Source organism: Gymnoscopelus braueri (genome assembly GCF_963280865.1).
Source record: "Gymnoscopelus braueri genome assembly, chromosome: 7".
NCBI lineage: Eukaryota > Metazoa > Chordata > Actinopteri > Myctophiformes > Myctophidae > Gymnoscopelus > Gymnoscopelus braueri.
The window spans coordinates 22,897,249-22,910,695 of NC_137608.1; the positions used below are offsets into that span (position 1 = coordinate 22,897,249).

General features: G+C 42.9%; 1 protein-coding gene across 2 annotated transcripts in view; it reads right to left on the bottom strand.

Moving 5' to 3' along the window:
* Positions 1 to 1,653: 1,653 nt before the first annotated feature.
* The window catches only part of sema6a (sema domain, transmembrane domain (TM), and cytoplasmic domain, (semaphorin) 6A), a 128,039-nt gene continuing 116,245 nt past the window's right edge, over positions 1,654 to 13,447 (bottom strand). For both annotated transcript variants that reach the window (XM_080433069.1, XM_080433068.1), the window contains one exon: positions 1,654 to 6,511. In XM_080433069.1, coding sequence (XP_080289195.1) covers positions 5,343 to 6,511 — 1,169 coding nt within the window. In that variant the 3' untranslated portion in view covers positions 1,654 to 5,342. The remainder of the gene's footprint in view (positions 6,512 to 13,447) is intronic.

Genomic DNA, 13,447 nt, shown 5'->3' on the forward strand with positions numbered 1-13,447 from the left:
CATGATACTGACATACAGTACGTACAATTCTTATCGGGACCTGGGACCTGGATATTGGATAGGGGGCACTGGCCCGAAAAAGGTTGACTGGTTGATGCTTTCAGCCTACTAATTAGTTACTATCTACTGAGCAGTAGGGTTTCACTTCGGACATACTAAAAAGTAATTTGGCACACTAAATAGTATGTTAGTACGGGGCCTGCTGCGTCCGAAGTCACATGCTACCGTCCTTTATCTACGCGATTGATTATCAGATCCCTCATGATTCACCTGAATTCACCGCTCGACGCCCACCTTTGTGGCGGTTGAACGCTCAGCTGGCTGACAGCGCGATAAGGCTGTGTGTGTACGAGTCACCGCTTAGATACCATTGTGCTCTTGTCTTGTTGGAAGCGATTGAGCTGTGAACATCTGAATCTCAAATCTCTGGGCCAGGACCACAATGCATGGCTGCCTCACCGCCGACGGAACAATGCAGCATTGTGAAGGCAGCGACAGGGCTCATTAGCTGCACCACATCCTAGTAATCTGATCTCTGCACAAAGTGTGACTTGTGTGTGGAGAGACGTGTAACTTTATGACTCACCTCTGCCTCAGGGAGGTGGGTGTCAAACTACCTGCCAAAGCAGCATGGTTCTTGATTTAAGAGTCAGGATTACTCAGAGGCCGAGCTATTATTTGATACAGGAGACGTGAATTTGGAAATGCGACCTGTAGCTGACAGCTACTGTTGGCCGACAGTGATAATGTGACTCGCCTGCATTACCAGAGATACTCTTTCATTATACAATAGATCAGTGAATCTCAACCTTTTTGATTTCAACGACCACAATTTGATATGCATTAGCCCAGCACAGGCCCCTATTTGATATGTTTTTTAATCTATGGGACAATCTAAGAACATTTTTATTGTTAGACATAATTTGGTCCATTATGGTAAGTCATATTGTTCTGTATAACACACTACAGGCTACTGTAGGCAATAGGCAATATTAAGCCAATAACATAGTTATTTTGACATGAGATATATGGCTGCCTTTAAAAAGTACACAAACCGTGTACATTGTAACTATGTTGTGTGTAATTGTTGTATTTCAGTCTCTTCTCATCAAGAACAATAATTAATTGTTCTTTTAAGAGTAATTCTGAGTGCCAACTGAACCAAACTACTACTACAGCCAGCTGGCTCCAGGCAGATTCTTATCAGGCTGTTTACGCACGGGCGAATTACAACTAACAATTCACACTGCTCATCTTATATAAACAGGAAAATGGAGTAGAGCTCCCTCTGATACGCATAACCTGAAATAAACTGTGCTTATCTCAGTAAATATAGCTATCGAGGAAGTCAAGCAGCAATTTTTTCGAGAATACTTCCATCCGTTCAGGTGTGCTTTTTGAATCAGAAGTAGGTATCGTACTACACAAGAATAAGATTTCGATCTCACAGGGGTCACTTACTGTAGTTTTTATTTTATTTTATTTAAGGTCAAGGAAGGAGCATTTCTCTCAAATGGATTCTCTGTTGACATGCCCTTTCTGGCCCTTGGCCAAACCTGGACTGTATTTCCCCATAGAATCTAGTGAGGACAACCAAACAAATCACTGCACTCAGATAGACAAGGCACATAATCCCAATCTTCATGACAAGAATTTTATTTTATTTTTTTTTCTCCTTTTATTACATTTTGCATTAAATTAAAGAGATTTTTATTTCTTTACAACATACATTAAGCCGTGAATCAGATGTTAGGAAAGTGGAGAGTAGGGCAAAAAACCTGGTGACACCACAATATTTTACAAGCTTACAAAGTTCAAAAGGGTCAAGAGGTTGAGAAGAGAGAGAGAGAATGTCTGACTTGGTTTGCATCTAGTAGCAGTGTATTATAATGAGGGTGAGAGACAAAAAAAGGCACACACCAAAGAATCTCACTGTCCACAGCAGCTTTCACAGTCCAGCCCAATTTAGACTTTAAAAACAGTCCAGCCCTGCACTACCTTCAAAATGCTTGATGCTCCTTTACAAAAAGAAAAGAGAAAACAAAAGAAAGAAAATGTACTCAATAATTACTACATGTCCATGAAAAATATGTGCTTTCAGCATTGTGACCTTTGCTGACAGCATCAGAGAATTTCATTCCGTATGGACATGGCAGTTTCCTAAGCATGAGCAACAGCAGCTAAGGGCGAAACATTTCTACACAATAAATCTTTAGACCAGCATTATTCTAGACCTGGGAAAACAGCCGGTTCAAGTGCTCTTGTGTAAATAAAATGTGTAAATGGGGCCTTGTTTCCAGGTGACAGGGTCTACTCTGTTGTGGTGGGAACTCAAAATATGACCTTGCCCCGAATTAATTCACCTCCAGAGTCCAGACACTGATCACTTGTACACTTGTTATCCACTTAAACCCTCTATTCTTAATAAAACGGACCTGAGTTGCAACTGTACTTGGACCTTTTTTCCGTCTACACCAAATCTCTCCGGCAAAAATAGCTGATTTACAAGCTCACAACGCAACGCGTTGCGCTTGTAGATCTATTTTTGGCAAATGTTCCTCCCAGAATAGGCTTGCTGGGGTTCAAGTGGTTAAGTTATGGTGGATACAATGCACAACACTGATAGCAGACCTGGTTCTGAGAGTGAACACCCCTCGACTCCCTCTTTGACTAAACCTAAACTGTTGCACATGACTCGGTCACCTGCAACCGAACCCTGCAAGCGTCTATGTAGTACATGTACAGGTATGTAGTTTAGAACAGGTCACATGATTACACTCGTTCTTATGTTAGCTGTAGTTTGAGACGTAGTTGGCTTTCCTCCAATGACAAATAGAAAAATGCTTGATGTTAAAAAAAAAAAAGCTCTACACACAAGACAGAAGGGAGTGCTCCGTTGATTTAGATGTGCAGGGGGTGATGGATAAGAAACCTCCAGTTCAGATTGTAAATTACAATTCTCACCCTCTTGTAAGACCTTGATGATGACAGTTAGTGGAATAAAACAAAATAAAGGATCACTAAACCTCTTCAAACGGTGTGTCATGTAAAAATAAAAAAACAAGGACGAGGAAAAAGCATGGGTTAAATAACATACATCTGCTAATATTGTTGTTTTTAATACATCTTCTCTCTTCACAGGAACCAGCCTGTTTCTGCAAACTGCCAACAAAGTGAGTGTTATGGTGTCTGTTAGAAGCCCTGGAGTGGTGTTTGTGTACTGGTTGTGTTTCTCATACTGAACCATGGTTTATTATTGCAGTGCACCAGCAAGACCCGCTTTTGGCCCCCCTCAGTTAACAAAACGTTAATTGTTCAATTAAACAATCAATTAACCATCACTGCAATCAAACAAAACAGCAAAAGAAAGTGAAAGTAAAAACAAATAACCAGGACATTTAAAATGGCATGAAATAGAAAAAATTAAAAACACTCACATCATCATTGACACTGCCAACACAACATAAAGGGCATTAAGAGCATTAATGGCACAATCAGAAATGAACCACAAACGAGTGTGTGTGTGTGTGTGTGTGTGTGTGTGTGTGTGTGTGTGTGTGTGTGTGTGTGTGTGTGTGTGTGTGTGTGTGTGTGTGTGCGCGTGTGTGTGTGTGTGCGTGTGTGTGTGTGTGTGTGTGAGAGAGAGAGCAAGAGAGAGGAAAGGAAACCCTCTATCTTCTCCTCTTCTGCACTGTATGTTTAGGGACCAGATTTACAACAAGAACACCTACATTCTTTAATTGCCTTTTTTTATCAAACCAGGGAAATATGATTCAAGAAAAATAAAATAAAAAATACTACGAGGAGACAAAGATAACAGCTAAAAAAAGAAAACATTGTCACTACTTTTAGGGTGTAAGGCACAAATTTACATGTGGAAGAGAAACAGGCAATTTGAACAGGTTTTCTCGTTTCTCTTTTTGCCTGCTCATCTGCGTGATGCGGATTGAAGAGGGTGATGCGTCTCAGGGTGGAGGCACTGCTCCATCACTGGCCAAGCGCCAACCAACGTCCACACATGGTTCGTTTTCGTCCGTGCGCATGTGCATACGTAGATTTCCATACTGTTGTTGTCACTGCTGCGGCTGCTTCACTGTCTTTCTTCGCAACGTGCAACACAACGTGAGCTTTGGATGGCACCGGCAAGCCGGCGACCAATCGGGCCCACGCACACACAAAACCACAGTGCTGATTGGAGGGATTCTCATTGAAGGAGAGAAAGGGTGAGTTTCAGGAAGTCACTTTTTTTTTTCTGATTGATCTAAAACAACAGAGATTCTGGTCCGCAAAAGGGAAAAGTCCTCATCTGGCACAGTTTAAATAAATATCTCCTCCTTTAACACGGAGGTTACATATATCTTAAGCTGCAGAACCCCTGGGTCCCACTGACCAAACAGTAAGACCACGTGGACCTTTAATCATCAACAACGTTCTACTGGCTCCAGTTTAATGACTTTAAATAAAAAAAAGATTTCACACTTGATTAATTAATATTAAAAGATTTCTTCTCCCACATCTTTCTCTCGTTCTCTCTTGCTGAGCCTAAAATGTCAGTCTTTTTGTTTTATTGTCTTCAAAAGCACTTAATAAAAATAAATACAACAAGCTATTAGTGTTTAACAGTCATGTGTTATTCAGTGACCAGTACAGTAGAGATTCTTCTGGCCCACGCTCGCAGCCAAACCAAAGGCAGGACTTGATTGCTTGTGTCCAGGATCACTGTAACACTGAGAGGCCTTTCACAGTTTCCTTCGTAAACTTGGGCTGCTGTCTGACTCGCTAGGTCCAAGTGCCCGCTGGCGTTATGTCCCCCAGTCCTTGACAGCTGTACTGTACAACAATTTCGCCACGCTGTCATCTTGTGTGCTTTCGTCAGATTGATGATGAGAAACAAAACAGTCAGTACAAGTTGTGGCGGTCGAAAAGACCACAGAGTCAACACAGCCGCCGCCACCTTTCGGATGCTACAGGTCGGCTCGTTTCGCCATTGGATTAAATAACTTGGGAACAAGCATCATCATCTTCGGTGTTCCCGCGTATGTGTGTTAACAGAGGGAGCCGGGAGCCAGCCAGAGCCTGGACTTAATGGCGGGGAGCACACGACGACAACCATTTGTATCATATTTACATATTTATATAAAAAGGAAAAGAAAAAACGTTCTTAGAAAAAAAGGTGTGTTGGAATTTCCACTGTACTGTACACCGACCGCAAAAAGACATAAAGGAGATGCTCATTGTGTTCCCTGTTTTTTTTTCCTTCTATTCGTTCTTCTGAAAACAAAAAAACCCTTTCACTACCGTCCGTTCACATCAGAAGTGACTGGCTGACTCTGACTCTCTAACTATGTGCAGGAGTCACTGCACTTAACTTTCGTCGAGAGCGACACTATGGAGGGTTTGGGCGGGACGTCGGGCTTGAGGTGTTTGACCCCCGTTCGGGGCAGCGAGCCGTAGGCACCGATTCCGACCTGCCGCGACAGAGACATGCCCTGCACGGTCATGTGTATGGAGTCCACCCTCTGGGGGGCAGGGGGCGGGGTCTCCACGCGGTTAAAGCTGTGATGTCGCGCCAGGTGGGAGGAGTTGGACGAGTTGGTGTTGTGCCTCTTGAGTGCGGAAGAGCCGGACGCCGAGGAACCCGAGCCCTTCCGCAGCCCGTACACCGAGGAGTGGACCTCCAGGCGTTTGCCCATCTGCGGGACGGCAGGCGGGATGGTGAGCGAGGCCTCCCGCTGGGGCACGCGCGGCGGCAGCGCCCCGTCCGGGTCCACCATGTTGATGCCGTGACACGGGCTCTTCATGGTCTTGTACTCCAGAGTGGCACCCTGGTCCATGGCCTCCATGGCGCCGTGACCCAGGCTCAGGTCAACGCGGTGGGGCTGCTCCACGTACTCATGCTGGTAGGTCTGCGGGTGCTGCTGGAGGTGGGGCGGCAGCTGGTGCTGGTGCTGCGGCAGAGGCAGAACCACCACACTGGGGATGTGGCCCGGAGAGCCCCTTAGGGGCAGGTCTGTAGGGATGACGACCGACCCCATGTGCGCCATGTCCTTCGTGCAGGCATTGATGAGGTTCTGGTTCCTCTCCCACTCCCGGCTCCCCCGGCTGGGCTTACGGCGAGGCTGCATGGGTGTGGACTCTGGTGTTGGTAGAGCTGCTAGGTCCAGGTGGTGCTGGTCAGCCTTAATCAACATCTTGGTGTTGGGTGTCAGCCTGCCGTTGTGCATCAGGGGGGTGAGGATCGCCTCGGGGCGGCCGTCTTTGGCCTGCGTCTCAAACAGGCCCGTTAGCTTGGTGACGCTGTTCATAGAGCCACGGCGGGAGTGGAGGTGGAGGGCGTCTTTCTCCTTGCGGCCCGCCAGGTCCACGTCGCGCCGCTTGTGGTCGCAGATGCAGTAGACGATGATGCCAGAGAAGATGGCGCCCATTGCAAAGGCCAGGATGACAGCAATAGCCAAAAGGGTGATGGGGACGAGTTGGTCACGGCCCTTCTGGAAGCTCTCACGGATGACGCCTGCAGAGAGAGATGGAGAGGATCAGAATGATAGATGAAGGAGTTAATAATAATGTTATTATTGGGCTTTTCAAAAGGGACCTGTGATGTGTTTGTAAGGAAGAGGAGCTGTTGGGGAGGCAATAAGCATATTAGTGGAAGGAAAACAAGCCACGGATAAAGGGAAAATGTAAGATAAAAAGAAAAGAAAGGTGTTAAATTACAATAAAATAATATTTTCTGAGTAAACAAGATTAGAGGCTCGAACAATTACATGAAAAAAAACATGTAAATGAAGAGAAGTTTAAGTTTTTTTTACACCTAAACGACGACCTATTAAAATTGGACACAAAGGTTGCGTTTAAAGTAAAAAATATTCAGCACTTCCCCAAAATCCAATCCAAACGTAGCAGGGTTATTGTGATTCACATTGCAAATATGACATAAAAACCTGGGCTGAAATGAAAAAAAGATATGAGCAGAGATAAAGGAGTCTCATACGTCTGAACCCTTTCTTCTCATAGATGCAAATAGGACGCTTTTCATAAAGCTTGGATCCAATCTCATGAATCACAGAGAATATATTAAAAACCCTCTTAGTAGGCGCTAAATCCAATGGGCTGTGTCATCAGTGCATTATGAAAGCGCCACTTTCAAGGACCAAGGCAATCTGTGATCTGGCCAAATAAAGGATTATTCAATAAAAAATCTTACATAGCTATGAAGTATTCCAGCAATGGGGAATAATACTATAAGGACACCAGTTCTGAGGCTGCATGTAATAAAATGGACCATAACACAGAATCAGGGGTTAGCAATAATCTAACACACATCTATGTAGACAGACACCCAACCCGCACCCAACGCGCGCGCACACACACACACCCACGTTTGTATTACTATACTTTTTGACATTTCATGAATGCCATTTGTACACTTTTTTTGGGGGTAATTTTTTTGCTTAAAGATAAAGCCAGAAATATCAAATCTACAAGCTCTCAAGTTGTGAGATTGTAGTTGCTATTTTTGGTGTGCGACACTGGCACAGCAAAAAATATACATTTACACATTCATAGACTAAGCACAAATTGGGCATAACTGTAGCCCAACCTCTAAACCTAACCTCTAAATATCTAAACCTATCCCTTATTCCAAAACTGAATCTCACAAATGCTTTTTAACCAAAAAACATAAAATCTTTCTTGGGAGGACCAGTAAAATGGTCCTTACAATATCTATTTCTCAAATGCTGTTATACTTGTGGGGACATTTGGCCGCACGCACGCACAAGAACAGATGATAACATCCCGTCTGGTGACAAATGTAGCTCTGTGTTCCTTGTATTACACACGCCATTCCACAGCGTACATGAGATTCATAATGCATTCAGACATGACCTGTGGCCAGCACAGATCCGTTACCACAGACAGGGGATTAGCCAGGTGGATTCCATCATGTAGGACGGCCCCAGCTTTGTACTTCAGCAATTCGTGCTACAATAACTCACCTCTGGAAAAGCTGAAACTCGGTTGGTTTTTGAACAGTGTTTAGTTCCGTTTGTCAATTTGTTATAAATGTTTTGGTTTGGCTCCGAAAATGGTTTCTACAATAATTTCAATGCTTGCACTAGGCTACCAAAACTAAAATGTTAGTTATTTTCCCACAGGAGACAAGTGTCCCAAAATTATACAAAACGCTGATGCGGTCTGCCAATTACTCATCTAGCGTTTCTATCTTGGCTGTGTCACAAACATGCACATATCTCTGGGTCTCTTCTGCAAGACATAACACAGAAACAGACAGAGCACACTAATCTGTTCTAATGGAACAAAACTCCAGGCTCTGCCACAGCAAAATCCTCGGTGTTACTTAAACTCTGAGGGTGTTAACACTGTGGTGAAACAAAGCACCAAATCCATAATCCTGCAGTCTTAGTTCATGTTTTAAAATGTTTAAAACATGTTTAAAATGTCCTTTACAGCCAAAATATAGACCTAATCTCTATCCAGTATATAATTTGCTATTTATTCTACAGCGCAAGATAAGAGCAGTTTACACAATGTAAATTTGTAACAAATATTGGTTACATTTGTACACTCTCCAAGTTAAATTAAACCTGAGGAGTTTACGGTGTACACATATTCCATATCAGCAAAAACAAAAATGTACGACACTCGTCTCTATGGCCACTGTCACAGTAAGCATCTGCTTGGACTGTACAGTATGTCATTCAGTGTTGAGCGAACCTTTCTGGGACATCTTTTTCAGGCCAAAGTAGTTTCTTATCGGCGGATTTGTCCAGGGACGCAGAGAGTCCGAGAAGTGATGACTTTTATCTCCAGTGCATTATTAATGTTTGACATGTGTTAGGCAGCGGTCTGGGAAGACAAACTGACCTGTCCGTATGTGAAAGCATCTGCTTCCCATCTCAACACAACACCATCTAGGAACCAGAGAGATACTTTTACTCGCTGCTATCTTTCATCTCGCAAGCTTTCTTCTTCTTGTTCTAAAGTGCTATATCTCTTTTTTTGGCTTTCTTCTTTCCTTTCTTCTACTGGTCTCCTCTACAGAACAATCAATCACTTCTCAGACCCTCTTCTCCTCTACGGGGTGATTTCTTCCATATAATCCGGCTCCCATACAGGAGCCGTTCTCCTCGGAAATAAAAAAGACTGTAATTTTAACCTTGTGGTCATTATGAGTTATCATCCTCTGACAGAAATGGCAAGTTGTGATATGTGCTCGTTGAGAAGTGCCGGGTTGGAACATTTCGTTCCCGAGATGAGGGAGAGAACCGCGAGGAGAACAGAACTCAGTTTGAGGTTAGGAGTCCTGAAAAGTCTCTGAAAAGTATTTACATAAGAAAGAAAGTGTGAGCATAAACACAACGTTTGGCAAAGTCTTTGTTCCATAATCATTGTTAAACCTAAATACAGTCTTTCATCTGTTTACGGTGCTAGTATCCTGAACGAGAACATACAAGGAAAATAAAACAAGAGCTGGACATTGAATATAGTGCTACTGGCTAACTTTCCTTGGATTTCACATTGAATATCATGGCCTGCAGGCACCAGCACTGAGAGGATTGACATTCTTTTTTGATCCAGGCATAGCGGGGAGGTTAAGACCTCCATTTAACCTGCACTGGATGGGTTCTGCCTCTGTTATCTCTTTCCATCTTTTTCTCCTCTCGCCTGTTTTAGGCAAACACACGAACGCACGCACGCAGGCACGCACACACACACACACACACACACACCAGAACTTCTTACTTTGAAAGGTTCTGGGGGTAAATACACCTAACTCCAGGCCTAAAAAAGAAAAAGACATTTAAAGCACTGGCTCTTAAAGTGGGGTCTGGGGACCCCAGGGGCCCTTGAGAGGGTTCTAGGGGGTCCCCAGCAATAGTTTAAACACTTATGCTAGGGTGACCATACGTTCTCTTTTACCCGGACAAGTCCTCTTTTGGGGTGCTGTCCAGCCAGTCCGGGGGTTTCTTATAAATTCCTTAAAATGACTGGGTTTTTGCACGTTTTTCATCAGTCACAGACCATTAACTCATTCAGTGCCACTGGACGTCTAAGACGTCCGTTGTATCATAAGCCCTGTGCCACTGGACGTCTAAGACGTTTTTTTTGTTTGTTTTTTTTAATGTTCAAAACCCAAGATATGATGATTTAAAAATGTTCTGCTCCATTCACTCTTTGTTTAACTTCTTACTGAAAAGGGCTGTATCTCGGCTCCTAAGCACTTTTTTTTTACAATACATTTTGGCTCTGGCACTCAAGAGCCAAACTGCCAGAAATAAGTCAGGCACTGAATGAGTTAAAGCATGCGTATTTACAATGTACAAGTTGGTCACAAAAAAAAGAGCTTGCCTGGGGAGCAGGAGTCCCCAGTTGCCTCAGGTTCGATTCCAGGGCTGGCCAGCAACGTGTCGAATATGACTGGTCGAAGTGTCCATTTCACGGGGGAAAGTCAATGGCAGTTACCGTTTCCCTTTTCTTTTCTTTTTTTAATGATGATCTTTCACTTGCTTTTGCCATTGTATATCACATCTGCATCTTCCAACCTGTAGGATAGTGACACGCCCACTTTGGTTTCCAGTTAGTACGAAAAAAATAATATTTTTTTTGGTTCCAGTTCCAAACCAACTTTTAGCGTTCTGAACCAATTTATTTTCAGTGGAAACACTGAACTGGTTCAAAATTAGGCGGGAAAAAATAACCGAACCGGTTCAACCCCGGTGGAAAAGGGGCCTTTGAGAGGTGTATTTCCACCCAGAACCCCGGAACGTGTATTATTCATAATACTCTGCCCTGCGCTCCCTCGCTCAGATCAAAGCAGAGCTCGCTGCAATGCAAACGCAAATGCTGTTTCACTGATGAAATACAGAAAAAAGGTACTAGTGTTTTCATCTTGGTGACCAATGAGAAGCTTAGTGTATTGTCTGCAAAGCTGGCACCTGCAAGCCCATACCAACACCGCAAAGCACATAAGACAGCTGTGTGAGGTGAGAGCTCTTCTGCCAATTTAAATTGACCGGATATTTTGTACAACCCGGCAAAGCAGAAGATATGGTGGTTTGAAGAATGGGATTTTTCTAAGATAAGCCTAAGACTTGAGATATTATTTTATTTAGTTACAAAGCTGAATATTCATACAGAAGTCAAGAGGCCTCCTTAAAATCTGTGGTTCTCAAACCTTTTAATTTCAAGGACCACCATAACTCTGAGAGTCTACAAATGAAATTAATTCCATTTGTAGACCTGCAAAGGGTCCATTTGGAACCCCCTCAAGGAACCCTGAGGGTCCCTGGATCTCACTTTTGAGAACAACTTTTTTTGGGGATTCAGAATATGGTCACCCTTATGCACAACTTTGTTTTTAGGCTATTTTCGAATAACGTTGACAAATCTTCCCTTATGGGAGTCCCTGGCACAATATATTTTCAAATGGGGACCCATTGTATATCAAATTGGGGAACTTTGACATGAAAAGGTTTGAGAACCACTTAAAGAGTTCTATCTTTCATGTATGGACTCTGTTGTTCCTGCTCTGAACATCAGAGACAGTGGAGTTTTGAAGGACACTGAGGCTTCCAGACGACAGCAGGCTTTTAAATCACGGTGGCTTTGCTGCTTCACGTTTATTTAAAAGGCTCATTTGTTACCATACAAACCCATTGGGAAACTGCTTCAAAACCCGACCCAACCTTGAAGTGAAGTGTTGTGTAAAAATGTATTGATTTCCTGCTTTGGGTTTACCTTGTAACTTTCTGACTATACAGCGACTTATAATCAACCAGCTTCCACTCGTTTGGAAGCTCCCAGGATGCTTTGCGAGAAAACACAGAGACTCAACACTTCAGGCGGCAGCTGAATTGATCAGAATTTCATACTGCCTCAGGCCTTAATATACGGACATTAAATACATATTGCTTGCTGTCAAAACAGCCAGGGTCAGCGATACTTACTGTACTTCTGAATGAGAAGTATTGAAATCTGGTTTGACTGGAACATAATGCAGAGTCTATCTCTTTCTCACTCACACACACACACACACAGACACACACACACGCACACACACACATTTTCTTTTAATCTCTTCAGAAGTGCACCAACTGAATTAAGCCCACAGAGCTCCTCTTTGTCTGGTGTTGGGAAAACTTCAAAGACAGTTTAACATCACAGAGAGGTTGCGGAGGGGGCCTTAACCTCCAACTTGGGGCCATTAAACAAAAATACATTGTCTGGAAGTGATACAAGTGGTCTTATCAGACCGAAACTGCTCACGCTGACGTGTTGGTTCGGCGTCTGCCCGTCTTGAAAGACGAGACCGCTTGCTCATGAGCACAAACATTGGACACAGGGCCAGAAAAGTTGAAGGGAGGATGAAGGCTAGAAGAATAAAAAGGGCTCAGGGCAGGGTTCAATTTGCTGGGGGGGATGGGGGGAATATATGCCTCTGCTTTTGATACCCCTCCTATGGTCATTTATTTTGAAGGGGATATGTTTCATCCCTGCTTCTTGTCAGACTGAATTAAAATGCATGCATTTCCTTTTGGAAAATGTAGACTGATATATTTGATATTTATTATTTATATTTTATAATATCACAATTGAACAATTTAATTAAAAAAAATACCAAATCTTCCACAATGTGTCAAAATATCATTTTGTTAAATTGAAAATAACAAAGATGCAATTTTTGGCTGCAATTTTCGGCTATTTTTATATAGGGTTTAAGAGGTTAAGAAAATAAATCCCCTCTGTAACATCAAACCCTGTAGGAGAGCAATAATTACTCAGGTAACATTAACTCAGGATTACATTTCCTCATAATTACATTTACTCAGTAATGAAGCCTTTGAAAGTTGCCAACTTCTGTCAAGGACCCAATTTTGTGGAGGGGGCCATTTAGAGGGAATTCATGTTGCAATTTATTTTATCATGCGTAGGATATTATCACATTTACAAAGTAAATCATGAAAGCAATTCATGCTGCATTTTAAATCTGGTGTACTATCGCATTTACATCATGAAGGCAATTCATGCTGCAATTTAAATCTTGTGTGGGATATTACCGCATTTAAATCATGAATGCTCATGTTGCATTTTAAATCGCATGTTGGATATCATCGCCTTTAAATCATGAAAGGAATTGATGTCGTGTTTTAAAATGTGTGCAGGATATTATCACGTTTAGACGCGTGTGTCTACTCTGCTCAGTGTTTGCATTCTGGGAGGCACTTAACTTGCAATGTTAAAACTGTTATTCAATATTAATTGAGACGACGGCTCGTAATGAACTGTGCGCTGATGAGCGAGTTAAAAGGTAATTAAGCGTCCAATTACGTCTTAATGGATTGTAGGTATTATTGCAATGTACCTCTCCACCAACGTTCTAACGTACAGTGCAGCGGTTTGTCACGATCATTGCTAATCAACCCAG